This window comes from Rhinatrema bivittatum, chromosome 7 (assembly GCF_901001135.1).
Source record: "Rhinatrema bivittatum chromosome 7, aRhiBiv1.1, whole genome shotgun sequence".
NCBI lineage: Eukaryota > Metazoa > Chordata > Amphibia > Gymnophiona > Rhinatrematidae > Rhinatrema > Rhinatrema bivittatum.
Genome location: NC_042621.1, coordinates 44,014,905 through 44,033,559, shown reverse-complemented (window position 1 = coordinate 44,033,559; position 18,655 = coordinate 44,014,905). Strand labels below are relative to the sequence as shown.

General features: G+C 44.9%; 1 protein-coding gene across 6 annotated transcripts in view; it reads left to right on the top strand.

The window, feature by feature from the left end:
* NFAT5 (nuclear factor of activated T cells 5) overlaps nt 1–18,655 on the top strand; it is an 852,247-nt gene that overhangs the window by 364,127 nt on the left and 469,465 nt on the right. For all 6 annotated transcript variants that reach the window (XM_029608296.1, XM_029608298.1, XM_029608295.1 and 3 more), the window contains one exon: nt 1,670–1,862. In XM_029608296.1, coding sequence (XP_029464156.1) covers nt 1,670–1,862 — 193 coding nt within the window. The remainder of the gene's footprint in view (nt 1–1,669; nt 1,863–18,655) is intronic.

Sequence of the window (18,655 nt, the reverse complement as noted above, 5' to 3'; positions counted from 1 at the left end):
TCAGCAGAGGTTAGCCTATGGGTTCTTATTTACCCTCATCTTCAAATCACTCTTTCACTGTCCCTGCTGCAGCCTATGAGAAGGAAATTGAAAATCAATAAGAAATAATTACTGAAAACATCTGTAGCATAATATTTCAGCGTTCCTAAGTAATTGAAGGCCACTCAGTTTTACTTTTTTGGAAATTGCATATTTTCAGAATATGCTAAAAGATGTTATTCTACAGCAGACACTATATGGGTTTCTTTTACAAGTCACTTTTAATTCATGTATCTAGTAAACATCGTTAATAGTGAATGGGCACTAAATATTCTCAATTTGTTCTGTCCAAAACCATTTAAGACAATTTGACCATTTGTTTGTAAAACCAGTAGTTACTTTCCAAATGTATATCACCATAAAGCATCCTTGCTGCCCATGTCTAGCTTTAAACGGACACAGTTTGACTCCCACTGCCATATTGTACTACTCTTCTTTCTATTTCAGAATTTATTTGATTGAATAATAATAAGAGAACAATTTTTGTCATCTCGTAGGGAATCTTTCTTTTCTCTAACAATAAGAGGTCAATATTTAAAAAAACATATAACAGCATATCCAGCTAAAATTAGCCGAATAAGTAAGTTATCAAGGATATTCTATGGGATAAACTTTACTCGAAGATATTCATTGGTAAGTTATCTGGGTATATGTAACCAGATAATTTGGAAACCTAACTGGCTATGTTTATCATCACTTTACCTTAATCAACTTTATTCATATGCTTCAAGAATATAGCCAGTTAATGGGTGATGAGCCCAAAAACAAACCTCAACTTAGCAGGCCTACTGGCCCCATTTCCTTCTCTCTTCCCCCCCCCCCCCCCATTGAAACAAATGTCTGGCCTTTTGTGGATGATCCCTTGTCCCCTCAAGCACCCCCCCCCCCAAATATGTAGTGGGCCTGTAGATACAAAAGCTTCCCCTCCCCCCACCCAAATTTGCAAAATATAAATTTGTTAGGCCCCCTACAATTTATTGCAGTTGTCCAGCTGTTGGCACATCCATTATTGCTGTCAGAGTGTTACTTTGACAGCAGCGCTGGATGTGCTGGGAGCTGGATGATTGAACAAGCTCCTGGTGCTGGTAAGGGGTTTGGGGGAGGTTCTTGGTGGGACAGTGAGGGTTAGGGGTAGAGGGGAGGCTTTTCAGGCCTATAAGCCGCTATATTTTTGCCATATTTTGGGGGTAAGATGGTGTCGCTCACATTGGTTTACTGGGGTGAAGGGGATGGGGGATCGGGCCAAAAGGCACTACATTTGTTTTAATTTTTGTTTTGGGTTGGGGGGGGGGGGATTGTTGCCACTTTTGAATATAGTCTGTTAAAGCTACCTGGAAACACTTACTATGTCAGCTCCACCCTGAAACACTTATAAGTTATCCAGATAATAATTTAGCCGGATAGGTGCAGAAGATATTCAAAACTCCACATTTATTCAGATAACTCAAGTTTTCAATGCAAATGCCTTTTTGAGTATTTTTGAGGCATTTCCACCGATGGGATCACTTGATCTGTCTCTGAATCCATGCTTCCTTCTTTATATTTCTTTCCATTGCTTTTTTTTTGTGTGCTTTCGTCTTGTTGGAAAATCTGTTAAATGTTTCCATGGTATGATTTACTATTTTTATAGAGCATCTGAAAGCCAAAAGGGTCTGGGTGGGAAGAAGAGCCCCATGCTATGTGGTCAGTATCCTAGCAAAAGTGATGGCAAAGAGCTGAAAATAATTGTGCAGCCAGAGACCCAGCACCGTGCTCGGTACCTGACTGAAGGGAGCCGGGGTTCGGTAAAAGATCGGACACAACAAGGCTTTCCAACTGTAAAGGTACGTAGTTGGGTGTGTGAGGGCCTCCCTTACATGCTGCCCAGAGAGTCCAGATAATTGTTTCACAAACTTGTCCTTGTATAAGTTCATTTGCATTCAAAATATACTTTATAGTGGTGCAAATATGAAACAAGAGAATGCTTCTCTGTATACACAGTTCAGAAGTGACACATCAGTGTGGTTAATTGCAGGACTCAAAATAAGTGAATGGAGTGTCAGAGAGCAGAAACGTTATGTGGTTCCCCATTCACTAATACTGTATAATCTGCTGACACAAGTTATCAATTGCACTAATTTTAGCCTCATGATCCTTTAGAATTCACTTAAACTTTATTTTTCATTTATATATAAAAATTAGATATTCCACCTGTCCAAACCAAATGGATTACAATCAGATTGCATTTATCAACAGCAGAAAGGTGGAATAATTTCATTTATCAACAGCAGAAAGGTGGAATTTCATTATTATCGTGAATGAAAGAACTTTGAGGACTAGGGTTCAAAGGAATTGTTCCAAATTAAGACATATTAATGACCTATTTTTCCCTCTTGTCACCCCTGCCCTAGACAACAAGATCCTTCACTGGCCAGGGTAATATCCTTCAGCCAGTGGAAGTAGCTGTAGTAGTAGCCACTGCCTTCCCGGGCTCCACAGTACACAGACCTTCACCACTTGCAGGACATTTGAACCCAAATCTCTTGCATTGCTACAGCCTAGACCACAGAAAATGTAAATGGAATTTCTTAGTGTTCAGAAAGGTGGATCCAGAAACAATGAGTTATGCACCTCTATGAGCAGTTGGAGATGGAGCAAAGCTGATGTCATGGTATATATACTCCTACACTGACATCAGTCTGCCAGTATTCTTAGTCTCCATCAGATGGTGGACGAGCATCACCCTACTGGGGATTGCATTGAAGTTTAATAGAAGGAGAAAGAAGGATAGAAGTTTTGTCCCTCCCTCAGTCGAGATTTCCTGAGGTAATTTCTCAGTTGAGTGCCTTGGTCCAGAAGCTGTTTTTTCTGGCATGGACTTAGCTGTAAAAAACAGCTGAAAGGCAGGCGGGTGCAGGAAACAGAGCGCGGCAGTGAAGGTACGTGCCCCCTCTCTCTGTAGCCAGAGACAGACTCCATTCTTGGCTGGGACAGGCTGAGCTCAGGTAAAGAGTTTAAAAAAAAAAAAAAAAAAGGAAATGAAAGAGGGGGAGTTGATTTTAGGGATTCCTCTCCCATCCAGTCTCTGTGTTTGGCACACCAGTCCGACGTCTGTTCCTGCCTCCGGGGGAGTTGTGGAACTTGAGCAGCCTGGTGGGTTGAGCAGTCTTTTGGGCTAGGCCTGCTCTCAGGCTCAGAATTTTGCCATGTGGAAGGCCATGGTGGCTTTCACGCAGTTTTCCTCGGCGTATAAGTCTGCTCTCTTCAGGACTTCGGTTTGCGCTGGATGCCCGGCTGTGCGTCTAATAGTGTGCCTAGCTGAATGCCCAGTTGAGCGTATATGGATGCACAGTTGTGCGCATAGGACACCTTCTGGAGTGCTTGGTAGTGAACCTGAGGGTGCCTAGTTGGACGCTCAACGGTGTGCTTCAGGGCGCCTGAGTTGGACGCATGGGAAATTGGGCATCCAGCTGCTTGGGTATAATGGGCGCCTAATTTTTGGGTGTCCAATCCTTTTCAAGCAACGAGCTCAGCCAGGCACACAATCATGGAGTCAGTTGAGAGTGTGTGATTTATTATGGTGCATATAGCAAAGAAGCCTAAGTGCCTTGCCCTGTGTGCTGCTTGCCATATTTGGTATCCACAAAAAACTACACAATCACAAAATACATTGGCTCGACAGCTCTCTCCGCTTCCTCTCCCCCAACCGACCCACCAGAACAGCCTACAAAGGTACACTATATGCGCCCTCCCCTAAGACCACCCACCTCAACCTCACCAGAGAGCAAGCCATTTCTGTTGCAGGCCCCACTCTTTGGAATTCCATGCTCTCTGAACTCCACTTAGAGCCTTGTACCCAAAAATTAAAAAAAAAAACAAACTAAAGACTTGGCTCTTTAAACAGGCATATCCTGAAATCACGTCAGACCAATGGGTGCTGGAGGTTACGCTCTGAAGTTTCGCACTGTTCCTTGGGACGTCTTCATGGTGTCTCCATGCAACTCTCCGCAGAAGAGACAAGCAGTGGAGTGTACATTATCAATACTCCTTAGCTTGCAGGCTGTAGTCCCGGTGTCCAGGTCTCAAGAAAATATGGGCTGATATTCCATTTACTTCATTGTGCCGAAGAAAGAAGGCGCCTATCACCCCATCCTAGATCTCAAGGGAGTCAAACATCATTTGCAGGTGACTCGATTTTGCATGGAAACCTTATGTTCAGTGATAATGGCAGTACTTTCGGGAATTTCTGACGTCACTGGATTTGTCAGAAGCGTACCTTCATGTTCTCATCCGACTAAAGCATCAGTGATTTCTACATTTTGCTGGGTTGGTGCGATACTATTAGTCCTGGGCACTACCTTTTGGTCTGGCCACCATGCTCAGAATCTTTTCCAAAGTTATGGTGGTGGTTGTGGCAGTGTTAAGAAAAAATGGCATTCTGGTTCAAATGGTTTTTATTTATTTATTTATTTATTTATTTGTTTGTTTTTATATACTGATGTTCGATCTGGCATATCACAACGGTTTACATTATAACAGTGTTCAATAAGAGTAAGGCTTCTTATTTTACATTGAAACTTTGTATCGTCTGTAACAATATAATTTAGGTTAAAAGAAGTAGGAACGACATGGCTTAGAATCAGGCAAGAGTAACAGGTAACAATTGATAGTAACAAGTAATAGTGGCAACAACATGGTTTAGGTTCATAAAAGAGTAACAAGAATTTTAACAGATTGGTTTAGGGTAGTATATACAAATTTTATAAATCGCCTAGGACGATTGCAGGGGTATCCATGTTGATGTTGGAAGTGATGGTTTCGATTAATGTGGACAGGTTGTGTTGGAGTGCTCCAGGTGGGGCGTATAGTAGGAGAATTTGTAGATATTTTGATTTGAATAAACTTATTTCTATAGGAGGTGGTAGGATTGATGGGGTGGATTTTGAGTTTGTGTTTCTTTAGAGCCATGAGTAGGATACCACCTCCTTTTCTTTTGGGTCTTGGGACGGAGAATATATTGTAAATGGATCTAGGTAGCTGGTTGATGAGGGCGACGTCTATGCTTTTGAGCCATGATTCAGTAACACAGAGTATGTCTGGGTGGGTGTCGAGTAGGAGGTTGTGTATTATTGGAATCTTTTTGGTTATGAATTGTGCATTGATTAAGAGTAGGGTTAGGGGAGGCGGAGAGGAAAAGAGACAGTGACCGTATTTAGTGGCCTACCGGGGGTGCTGGAGTCATTGGCCCTGATGGGGTCCTGCTGGGACATGCCTACGTCATCTCTGAGAGGCGGTAAGAGGCTTTAAAACCCGTCCTTCAGCAGCGCACAGCCGGCACGTCGCCGAAGCCACGCACGCCAAAGGGGCACATGGCTTTGTTCTGTTTGAACTGGAGGGTCTCTGCAAATTAGGTATTGCTGTTTAATATAATCTACGTTTTAATTTTTTGGAGATTTAATTGTCCCTGATCCTCGAAGCCTCAACATTGATTTTACTGATTTAAGTATAGTTGTTAAGCAGAGAAGGCATCATTGTCTGTTATTATTTCATATTTGTGATTAGTATAATACCTCATACCGCCCACAAATGAAGAGCTAAGGAGAGGGTAGATCCTGCTAATCTCCCGGAAGCTTTAGTTTGCGGGCCAATGGATGCCCATGTCCAGTGGAGTAGTAAATCGGAGGGGTCGCAGTTGGCTATGGAGGACGTAAATTTTCAAGCGTCCTCCTTGCCAGACCTATCGACATCTCTGTCCCCGATTTACAGGGAACCACCAGTTAATCCAGCATCCTCCAGGGCCCAAGGTTTACTGTCAGAGGGTACACAAGTGGAGGTCGCTGAAGCGAGCTCACGAGCAGCAGGTCCAGTGAATCCCGGAGAAACTGGAGAAGAAAAGCGGATAAGTCCCATGGAGGGACCAGCAAGCCTGTCAATAGGAGTGAATGGCTTGCCACCACAGGAATTAAGAATTATTGATGATAATTTTCCTTTAAAAGAATATGATCCCCCAGTTCTGACGAGGCCTGAGTCTGTTACCTTGGACACTATCTGGGAAACTATTGCTAGTTTGAATAATTCCATGGTCACACAGATAAATCCCATTGTGAATAAAATTAACAAGTTACAGGACAGGGTAATTGATTTAGAAAATTCTAGAAAAGTAACAAGTGAAATTGAAAAAGTTAAATTAGAATGTGTCAAATGGAAACCAGTACAGGATTCAATGATAATTGAAAATAAGGTTCTACAAATGAAAATAGAAAACTTGGAAAATGCTAATAGGAAAAAGAACTTAAGATTTATAAATTTTCCCATGTTACCATACATGACTCCTAAAGACATGTTCAAGAAATATCTTGTGGAGGTATTTAAAGTTGCTGAAGAAATAGTTCCCCCAATTTCAAAAATATATTATTTAACATCATATAAAAAACAAGAAGGGCCTGAACAAGGCCAAGAGGGTAAACAAGTTATGGATGGAATATCTGTAAATTTAGATATATCTCAAGTGTTACAGACTTCTGACACTGAATTAGTACAAGCAGCAACATTAATTGTATCCTTTGTTCTGGAACCAGACAGAGATTGGGTACTTAGGTTATTCTTTAAATATCACCTTGTAGAGTTCTTTAATTTAAAAGTTAGAGTGTATCCTAATGTGTCAAAACAGACACAAAAAAGAAGACAACAATTTTTGATATTAAGACCAAAGGTTACTCAGATAGGGGGAATCTTTTTGTTGAGATACCCATGTAAATGTTGCGTAAAATATAAAGGTGAATCGTACGTGTTTTTTACTCCTCCTCAGTTATCCTTTTTCTTAAGTGATAAACCACCTTTGGAATAAATGCGTTGTGGAGTCCATATTATCCTATATATGATTAGGCAACCCTGATATACATTGTAAACCGCTGTAATTACTGCTTTAACAATTACTAATTGTAGGATGATAATGTTTTTGTTAGTACATTTTTTTCAATCTTAGATTAGTATATAGTATTGTGGACTACCTTGAAAAAGAAGTAGTTTATAGAAGTATATAATATAAGAATTGCAATACTGATTTGTAAATTCTTTTTTCTATTTTGTACAAGAGTTTCTTGTAATGGTTTTGTTAAAAAACGGATAAATAAAGAATTAAAAAAAAAAAAGAGCAGGGTTAGTACAGTGAGGGTTGTGATTTGGGCATTTGGATTGATTGGGATTGTGATGAGCTTTCGTGGATTGCGTGGGTTGATTGAAGGTATAGTTCTTGTGCTTTTGGATGTCCAGTTCTTGTTGTTTGTTGTCTATCTGCATTCCATGTTGTGGGTAGGGAATAGGAAAGGGATGTTAGTAGGATAGAATTTGAGCATCTGGAAAGTGCTTGTATGTGGAGTTGTTTCTGGGGGGTTCAAGAGGGATTCGGGGGTTATTTTGAAAGGTGGGGTTGGTGCTGGCTTTTTGGTGTGGTTGATCAGGTGGGGGGGGGATGGGAAGAGGTTTCGGGAATTCTGGTAGGGGAGGAGGTAGTAGTCTGAGGGGAGACACAAAGGGGCGCACTAAGGGGCAAGCCCCTTTGGTTGCACCCCTTTGGAGTGCGGCACCTGCGGCCTGTGCTTTTGTCTGGCAGCAGCATGTCTCGATGAGCTCACGGGGGGGGGCTCGAGCTGGTCTCGGTGGCATTTTCGGCGGCTGGGTTAGTGGTCGTCGGGGGCTCTCGCGCACTCCTGATCCCGGCGGATCAGCGCCGGCCGCGCGGAGCTGCTGCGTGGGACGGTCGAGCCAATTGGACGATTGGTTGATTTGTGCCAAGAGCCTGGATGACTGCCTTCTCATGCAATGTGATCTCCTTATTGCAGGAACTAGGCTGGATGGTGAACTTGGCTAAGAGCAAGCTGCAGCCATCCCAAACACTGGAGTACCTAGGTGTTCGCTTTGACACGAAGCAAGGCAGAGAGTTCCTGCTGGAGATCCACATTCAGAAGCTAATGGCGCAGGTGCAATTATTGACAGAATCAGTGCACCTGACTGTGTGGTCTTATGTACAGGTGCTCAGGCTGATGGCAGCCACCCTAGAAGTGGTCCGTGGGGCAGAGCGCATATGTGTCTTCTTCAGCACACCCTGCAGGCTCTTTGGAGTTCTCAGTCTCAAGACTATTTGATTTAGCTTCACCTTCCAATGAAAATCAGCATACAGTTGCAGTGGTGGTTGCAAGCAGACCATCTAAGGAAAGGGATTTCCCTATGATCACCGGACTGGCTAGTACTCACGACAGATACGAGCCTCCAGGGTTGTGAGGCGCTCTTTCAGGAGTTGATGGCGCAAGGGCATTGGAGTACTGTTGTGTCCGTCGGTGCCCAACGCCCTCTCTCCGCCTTCCTTACCTCTCTGGTGCCTCCCTCTCCGCAGTGGGAAGACTGGCTACCGCGGTGTTCTCCTGCCACTTGTCCTCGGGCATTCCCGGACCGGCTCAACCCTGCAACCGCCATGTTTCCTGGAGGCCCCAATCAAAATACCGGCATTGGTGTGAATCTCGGGGGCGTCCCCCGAAGATGACATCACCCGCGACGGATATTTAAGGTCTTGGAATTTGCTAACACAGCGAGTTAGCAAGGGTTTCGCTACCTAAGCTACTCTGCCTCCTCGGACTTACCAGAGGTGCCCACTCCTCGGAGGCCTCGCTCTCTCTTTGTTTTTTCAGGTGACAATCTGGAACCGGTACTCGCTCCTCGAGGGCCCTCATCCCAGACTTACTTCGTATACTCTTCTGCCTGGAAGTTTTCACTACCAACTATCTCAGCTACATCAGTGAGTTACCAACGTTCTCTCTGAGCTTTCCCTGGAACCAGGTACTCGCTCCTTGAGGCCCTATACTTTCCAGCTCATGGGCTTCATTGGGACATTGTGTGAGTGTTACGTCTGCATAACCTGCTTACTCACTATATCTTAATCTTCAGCTCAGCCTCCAGGGTTCACTGTTCCAGTATCTGAGGGACTACAGCCCAGCCGGGCTTGCCAGCTCACTACTGCCATCTCTGGTGGTTCAGTATTCTGTCTAATAAAGAACTAGTGTGTGTTTGTCTCCTAACTCTGAGCCTGACCAGTGGTCCCTCTCGGGATCATTCCCCGGGGGCGTGGTCATCTGCCACTGGTCCAAGGATCCACCCTTAACTATCTGATTGCTCCTCCCATCGGGCATCAGATCAATAACAGATTGCTAACTCCAAGCAGACTGTTAACTCCGAAAATAACAAGTACAGAAGAGTCTCTCTGGAGTATCAATCTCCTGAAAGCCTGGGCCTTCCGGTTGGCGTGCTTACAATTTGTGGACTGATTGCAGGGTCAAGCGGTCCGGATAATTTCAGACAATGCCTTGACAGTGGCTTACATCAATATCCAGGGAGGAACCAAGAGCAGCAAGTGTCACAGGAAATAGCCCAACTCATGGAAAGGGCGGAAGTGCATCTTCAGGAGATTTCAGCCTCCCACATTGCTGGAAAAGACAAAGTAAGAGCTGATTTTCTCAGCAGACAGAGTCTGGACCCAGGAGAATGGGAATTGTTGAACAAGGCATTCCAGCTCATAGTGGACCACTGGGGTCTCCTGTATCTAGACCTTCTGGCGACATCTCACAATGCAAATGTTTCTCGCTTCTTCAGTCACAGGAGAGACAAAAAGTCCTTGGGCATCGATGTCCTCGTACTGGAGTGGCTGATGGGCCATGGGCTGTGGCCCATGTTGGGTAGAATCATTCAGAGGATCGAGAGTTACATGGGAATGGTACTTCTTATGGCGCCAGATTGGCCCAGGAGGCCATGGTATGGAGATCTACAAAGGCTCTGGGTGGACCCTCCTATCCGATTACCGTCTCACAGGGATCTGCTGCGACAGGGCCCTGTTCTTCACGAAGATCAGACTCAATTTTGTCTTATGAGAGGGCTCGAATGCTGAAGCATGGGTTTTCTGCTGCAGTGATTGCTACTTTGCTATGAACAAGAACGTTCTCCACTTCCTTAGCCTATGTGCGGGTTTGGTGAGTGCTTGAGGCTTGGTGTGAGGATTGAGGGGTCCTCTATCATTCAGTTAATATTCCACTCATTCTGGACTTTTTGCAGGATGGATTGAAAATTCATTGAAAATACAGGTGGCAACTCTCAGCTGTTTTCGAGGTCAGGTGAATGGCGGATCCTTGTCGGCTCATCCAGATGTGGCTTGCTTCTTAAAAGGTGTGAAGCTTATTTGTCCTCCCCTAAGGTTGCCAGTGCCTTTGTGGAGTCTTAATCTGCTTTTGGATTTCTTGGTGGGTTTCACCTTCCAACTGTTGCGTAGCCTGTCATTGAGGTTACTTATGTTGAAAACGGTGATTTTTTTATGGCAGTTTGTTTTGCACGAAGAATCTCCGAACTGCAGGCATTGTCTTGCCGGGAGCTGTTCCTGAGAGTGACTCTGGGGTGATACAGATACGTACTGTTCTGTCTTTTTTGCCAAGGATGGTCTCAGGTTTTCATTTGAATCAATCAGTTTCCCTGCTGTCTCTGGACAGAGAGAAAGAGAGAGATACGATAAATATCGCCTGTTATGATGCTTGGATGTTAAGAGGCATATATTGAGGTATTTGGAGGTTTCTGAACCTCTCAGGAAGATGGACTGGCTGTTTATACTCCATAGTGGGAGTAAGGGCAAACCAGCGTAATGGGCTACAATAGCCTGCTGGATTAAGAAGGTAGTCACGGCTGCGTATGTGGATGCTGAGTAGCCGTTGCCTAGTCAGGTTAGGGCTCATTCCACTAGGGTTCAGGCAGAGATTAGATTGCTGTCTTCTGTTGAGATTTGCCAAACTGTGACATGGTCCTCCTTTCATGCCTATTCCAGGCATTATCGCTCAGATGTTCAGGCCCAGGAGGCCGCAGCCTTCGCATGTGCGGTTTTGACTGGACCGTGGGCAGCCTCCCACCTTTTTTGGAAGTAGCTCTGGTATATCCCTCACTGGTTCTGGATCCTCCTGTCTGAACGTCAAGAAAGGAGAAATTACTACTTACCTGATAATTTCCTTTTCTTTAGTACAAGCAGGTGGATCCACCCTCCCGCCCTTGGCTGCTGAATGGTTGTGCTATGGTTCTCCTATGTGGCTGCATGTTCCATGGAGTATTGGTAAGTATCAATCCAGTCCCTAGATCAGTGTTATTGCACGCCTTGTCTGAGCTCAGTGGTTTCCTGTTGGTTGAGTACTGGAGTGGTTGTTTAATAATTGAGTTTTTTTTGTCCACAGTTGGATTTTGCAGAGAATACTGGCAGGTTGATGTCAGTGCAGGGGTATATATACCGTTATGTCAGCTTTGCTCTGTCTCCATCTGCTGGTAGAGGTGCATAACCCACTGATTTGGATCCACATGTCTGTACTAAAGAAAAGGAAATTATCAGGTAAGTAGCAATTTCTCCTTTATTTTTAGTATCTTTAGGTTAAAAAGAAGCTTGGATCCATAGACTCAAACTTAAAAAAAAAACATTTTCTGGGATGCCAAGATACTCACTAGTGTAAGCAGTGTTAGTATCTGAAACGGCCATGTCACGGGCAAGAAATCTGCTGGGAAAAATCTTTTGTTGCTAATCATAACGGACTATAATGTAGAAAGTCAGTGGTTATCACTGGGTTGTACAGCTGTGCTTCAACCATCCTGCAGAAGAACCAGATAATGCTGCATGTGCTTAAATCTGGATATGTAATCCTGTATTATTCCCTTGAATTTCTAGAAAAGCAGGTTTGCTTACCATAAACGGTGTTTTCCTTAGATAGCAGATGAATTAGCCATGCTGTCTGGGTACGTCTTCCGTGCCACTAGGTGGCGGAGCTCTCTAAGATTAGTAAAGTCTTTCAGCTAGGTGCTCCCTCTTGTATCTTCATGCACTTGCCTGAGGCTCCTCAGTCCGTATCAAAGCAAGTAGTATACCATGTCAGAACTGTCCGGGGAGGCGGGCGGGTCACATGGCTAATTCATCTGCTATCTATGGAAAACACCGTTTACTGTAAGCAAACATGTTTTTTTCACGTAGATAAGCAGCTGAATTAGGCATGCTGTCTGGGAGTCCCCAGCATATTGAGCATATTGATGTGAGCGTGGTCTGTTTATTTTACTCAATTCGGGAATTATAGGCGGATAGTTCCTATGAAGGCATTTTATGTGTGGAACATGTGCTCTTCTGCAGTATAGTCCACCCCATGTGTGCATCATCCGCAGTTTGTTTGTCTAAACAGTAATAGGATGTGAAAGTATGCAGTGATGACCACGTTGCCACTTTACAGATGTCTATGAGTGGCACTTCATGGAGGTGGGCAACTGAAGCAGCCATCGCACGCACTTGATGCGCTTTTGGTGTCGCAGATAGCTGTTTTGAACGCTTTTGATAGCAGAATTGTATGCAGTTGGATATCCAGGAAGATAAAGTTCTTTTTGTCATTGGACGGCCTGACACATTCGGGTTGAAAGAAAGGAAGAGTTGTGAGGGTCTGTTGGGTGAATGGGTGCACTTTTTGTAGTAGGCAAGCGCACACTTACAATCTAGAGTGTGAAGTTTCCGCTCATTGTCATTTGCATGAGGTTTTGGATGAAAGGTAGGTAAGGAGACGGTTTGGTTAATGTGAAAACTGGAAATCACCTTTGATAGAAAATTGGGGTGTGTGCACAATGTCACTTTGACATGGTGAAATTGCAGATAAGGAGGGAAGTGAACTAAGGCTTGAAGCTCACTAACTCTCCTTGCTGATGTGAGGGCAGTTAAGAGTACTTTCCATGAAAGGTATCGTAGGTGACAAGTGTTCAGTGGTTCAATGGTGGTAGCATCAGTTGTTCAAGGACTATGTTAATGTCCCATGGCATTGGCGGTTTCTTTATCGGTGGACGTAAGTGTAATACCCCTTTCATGAATCTGGACACGAGAAAATGACATGATATGGGTTCCCCGTTTAGGGGAGTATTCTAAGCTTGTATAGCACTTAAATGCATTTGGAGTGAGGCCGTGGCTAGGCCTTCGCTGAAGAGAAGATGGAGGTATGTCAGAAGGTGTTCTGGTGGGCAGGTGATTGGGTCCATGCCCGCCGTTGAACACCAGGAAGTGTAGTGAGACCACTTTCTTTTGTAGTTGAGTCTGGTCAATGGTTTTCTCGAGGAGACTAGTATGTCCTGAAGAGAAGGAGGAATGTTTAAGTTTTGGTACACAAGCCTTTCAATCTCCATGCCGTGAGGTGCAGCGAGGAGTGAAGAGGATGAAGTAGTGATCCGTTCTCCTGGGTAAGGAACTGAGGGCTGTTGCCCAGGGGAATTGGGTTGTGAATTGATAGCTGTATGAGGTAGCTGTACCATGGTTGTCTTGACCATGCTGGCGCGATTAAAATCTGATCCGCCTGGTTGTCGCATCTCTGAATCGTGCGAGAGATGAGTGGTATCGGAGGGAATGCATACAGTAGATTGTGAGACCAGCTTATGAGGAATGCGTCTTGAGCTAGTCTGAGTGAGCGCTGGTAAACTGAGCAAAAGTTCTCCACTTTCCTGTTGCATTCTGTCGCGAAGAGATAGATGGAAGGAAGGCCACAAGTGGAGAATATGTGATGTGCAACCTCTTGATGTAGTTCCCATTCGTGGGGGTGAAATATTCTGCTGAGTTTGTCTGCTCTGGAATTGCTGATTCCGGGCAAGTAAGTTGCTTGCAGAGAGATGGATCTGTGGTGGGCCCACTCCAGTATCTGGACTGTTTCCCTACAGAGGTTCCAAGAACTGGACCCTCCTTCCTTGTTTATGTAGAACATTGTGACTTGGTTGTCTGTGTGAACCATCAATGTTTTCCCTTGTAGGGGTTTTTCGAAGGCTTGAAGGGCGTTTCTGACCACTCTGAGTTCTAGAAGATTTATGTGTAGCGTGTGTTCCTTTGTGGATCATAGTCATTGAGTTTTAAGATGGTCTAGGTGAACTCCCCATCCCTTGGTAGAGGCGTCTGTGGTGAGTATTATCTGATGTCGAGGGGGTCGTAGAGGTGATCCCGTTAGTAATGTCGATGGGAATAGCCACCATTGCAGGTCTCTTTTCATGCTGATGGGAGTCGACAATGGATGGAGGAACTGGATCCATTGATTCTTCAGACTCAATTGTAAGCAACGCATGTGTAGTCGCGTATGTGGGACTACGTGGATGCTGCCATGTGTCCTAGAACTGTTAGGATTTGGTGGGCCGGAACAGTCGTACTGCGAAGTAGAACTGAAGATAGTGTGGAGAGAGCTAATGCTCACAAGTGTGGCAGGAATGCTTTGTCTTGGACAGTGTCGATGTAGGTTCTGATGAATTGTAAGGTTTGCGTTGGTTGTAGATTTGACTTTTCGTAGTTGATTAGGGGACCTAGATTATCTAGGCAAGAAATAGTTCGAAGAAGATTGTCCCATAAGAGAGTCTGATTGGGTGCTACTATAAGCCAATCGTCCATATAAGGAAATACTTGAACCCCCTGTCGACGGAGGTGTGCCACCGCTACTGCTAGACATTTGGTGAAGACTCTGGGGGCAGAGGAGAGGCCAAATGGCAGAACTTTGTACTGAAAGTGTTGGTTGTCCGTCTGGAAACAGAAGTAACACCAGGAGTCGGGATGCATTGGTATGTGAGCATATATATCCTTCAAGTCCAGTGAACACATCCAATGATTGGGTCGAAGGAAGGGAAGAATGGACTTGAGAGAAGTCATTTTGAACTTCTCTTTGTGAAGGTGTTTGTTGAATGAGCGTAGGTCTAAGATGGGACACAGCCCTCCTGACTTCTTGGGAATAAGGAAGTATTATGAGTAGAACCCTTGATGAAATTGTGGGTAAGGCAATTTCCGAGTGCACTTGTTCTTGAGGAGCATTTTGAGTTCCCGAAGGAGGGGTCCTCAATGTGCTGTTTGATGCTTCTGAGGAACTAAGTGTGGGAGGGTTGAGAGGGATGCGAAATGGAGAGAGTAACCTTGTTCTATTATTGTCAGGACCCATTGATCGGACATTATGTGGTTCCAGGCTGGAAGGAACTGGGACAATCTGCCCCAACTAGAGGTGTCTGCATCGGTGGCAATAGTAGTTCTAAAAACCCGGCTGGGTCTTTGAGGGTCAGCTTGTTGACTAGACTGACGAGGGGCTCTGGAACATTGGTGTGGTGCCTGGTGTTGGTAAGGCTGTTGCCTGGAAGGCTGATAGGTTGGAGGCTTATAGAATGAGTATGGTTTATAGGCTCTGAAGTTGGTTCTTCTGTAAGTAGAACTTCGCCAAGAACTTCGCCAAGAAGAATGCTCAAAAACTTTCAAGCGAAAACTTAAGACCTGGCTCTTCACCAAAGCATACACTTAAATTCTCCTTGCTCTCATCTATGTTCCCCCCTTCTCTGTTCCCCCCTCGACCTTGCTTTTACTAATAGTGGGTGAGTCTCCCCTCTCGTCCTGGCTTTTCACTAAAGCATACACCCAACCTCCCCTCCCTCCCTTCTGTATTACCCTACCACCCTTCCAATCTCTCCTCCCCCCCTTCTCCTCTCCTTCTCCCCCTCCCTGCACAATTGTTAAATTATGTTATTCCCTATAACTGTACATATTGTATATACCTGCAAACTTTGCCTACAATAATTTATTAATCTAACGTTTTTCTTCTGTCACTTTCCCCCCTCCTTGTTTCCTCTTTTACCCTTTTGTAAATATGTTATTTTAATTTTAGTTTAAATCTTTATTTCCCCTACCTTTCCTTTTCTCTCTAGTTATAATGTTTCAATATGTTTCAATTGTATAATGTTAAACATGTTCGATGTAAAGCGCCACCACAGGCACTAGTTTCATGTTACGCTGTGAACCGATGTGATATCATTGATGAATGTCGGTATATAAAACTTTTAAATAAAAATAAAAAATAAAAAATAAATAAGTAGTAGAAGAATATTGATGCCTGGATGTGGAAGGTTGATGAGGGAATGTGGGTGTAAGAACTGCTGTTTTTGTTCTTTGAGTTTTGTGACCATGTCGGTAAATTTATCCCCAAATAGATTATCGGGACAGCATGGAAGGTTCGCTAACTTATCATGTACGTCGTCCTGATGGCACTGGATCTCAACTATGGAAGGCGTCTTGCTGCTGTGGCATTGCAGAGGCTTTGGAGGAAATCTCAAATCCCTCATAAATTGACCGAAGGAGGTGTCGCAGACCTTCTTCTAGATTGTGGTATTCTGCAGGCAAACTGGCTTCCGGGGATCCCTGTTGCAAATGTGGTTTCAGAGCCTGTAAGTTTTCAAATAGATATTGCGCTATGTAGAATTGATGGTTCTGTATACATGTATTTAGCATACCAGATTGAAATGACTTTTTTGTGAAGTCATCGAGAGATCTATTATCTCGAGCTGGTGTTTCAGTGACGTTGTGACTTCCTTGCCTTCTGCATAGCAGACTCGACCACTATCGAATTATGTGGGAGTTGAACTGCCGAATAGAAGGAGGAGTCCTTCTTGCGGTATTTTAGGTCTATTTTTCGTGATGTTGGTGGAGTGGATAGTGGGGTATCCCATGCCTTCTCCATTAGTGCAGTCAATACCGAATGTTGCGGAAGTGCTACTGGCTTATTTGGAGTATCAAAGATTTTTAAAATCCCTAACATTTCCTGTCGTGGATCTGGGATTTTCTTTGTCTCTACATTGAGTCTTTGACCTACTTTTTCCAGAAACTGGGAATAAGTGAGGTCTTCTGGTGGAGAGGTGGGTTCAGGTGGGACCTTGGCTGGGTGGGACGGATAGCCCGTCGATGAGCCTGATGAAGAATCTGTATCTAAAAGTTCTTCAATTGGCGAGGAAGGTCCCCTCTGAAGGTCTTTTGGAGCTGGACCAGGAATAGCAGGGTCTTCTGGAGTAGGCGGTGAGATGGCTGGAATATGTCGAGGTGGCAGATATGACTGCTCCACTGACTGTAGAAACTGAGATAGTATGGAAGTGATCTGGGACATAGCTTGGTTGGCTAATCCCAAGGTAGAAGGCATAAGAGGTGGGTCCGCTCAGGTGGTAGGGCGGCCTTGAGTGTATCTTCCTGCCTTCTGTGCCTTTAGTGCCTTTAGTGAGTGGAACCTTCCCTGGAGGTCTGATAACCGGTTGAGTTACAGGATCTGGACGGTCAGAGGTGGTATGGCTGATGGAGACTGAAGAGAAGCCCGATAGTGCACCTGGGGAAGATGATGCGCTGTCTGACAATTGAGGAGGAGATATATCCGGGCCAGAGTCGATGGCTAGTAGAGGTGATACCTCCCGAGGTCTTTTATGACTGGTGGTGTGCTTCTTGGGCTTCGGCTGCGCCGGCAGCGTCAGAAGAAAGAGATATGCACCGGTGTGCGTCATTTGCGTCGGTGGTGCGTTGGCTAGACGTGGATGCAACACACCACTGTCTTTGTGTCGCGGCGCTGATGCGTCGGTGCGTTGTCTCTCCAAAGGTGCGTCGATGCCTCGGTAGAGAGTCGGTGCAATGAGCTTCGGTGCACCGGTGGGTCGACGCCGTTGATGTAGCATGCGGCTGCGATGCTACCGACACATCCCCCGCGCCCTGCGCCGATTTTTGGCGGGGCATCGACGGCAGGTGTTCTGACTGGGGGGGGGGAGGGGGGGTCAACTAAAGAAGCCCTTCTGTGAGAAGGGGACTTCTTTCTCCTCTTCGGGCCTGGGGAGGATCTTGTGGAGGCCTCCGAAGGGGCATAAGAGCCCGATGGTCTTGTTTTTAGTTCTTGGATCTCGGCAGCTCGCTGACGCTGCGCTCTCGGGGACATGCGACCAGCTGTTGTGGTACATGTGGGCACCAACGACATAGGAAAATGTGGGAGATAGGTTCTGGAAGCCAAATTTAGGATTTTAGGTAGGAAGCTGAAATCCAGAACCTCCAAGGTGGCATTCTCTGAAATGCTTCCTTTTCCACGTGCAGGTCCCCACAGGCAGGCAGAGCTCCAGAGTTTCAATGTGTGGATGAGACGATGGTGCAGGGAAGAGGGATTCAGTTTTGTAAGGAACTGTGGAAAATTTTGGGGAAGGGGGAGACTTTTCCGAAAGGATGGGCACCACCTTAACCAGAGTGGAACCAATCTACTGGCACTAACTTTCAAAAAGGAGATAGAGCAGCTTTTAAACTAGAACAAGGGGGAAAGCCGACAGTCACTCAGCAGTGCATGGTTCAGAGAAATGTATCCTTGAAGGATATTAAACAGGAGAGTTAGGGCATCCCAACAGAGAGGTTCCAATAAAAGCAAACGTAGTCCATGTGCTTGTATGTAAAAAATCACTGAAGCTAATGATTTCCAAATTATCCCTAACAACTGAAAAGCAGGTTGTTAATACAAACAAAAAACACACTTTGAAATGTTTGTATGCCAATGCCAGAAGTCTAAGAAGTAAGATGGGAGAGTTAGAGTGTATAGCAGCAAATGATGAGATTGACATAATTGGCATCACAGAGACTTGGTGGAAGGAGGATAACCAATGGGACAGTGCTATATCAGGGTACAAATTATATCGCAATGATAGGATCAACTTGGTGGGGTATGGCACTTTATGTCCGGGAGGGTATAGAGTCCAACAGGATAAAGATCATACAAGAGACTAAATGCTCAGTAGAATCTATATGGGTAGAAATCCC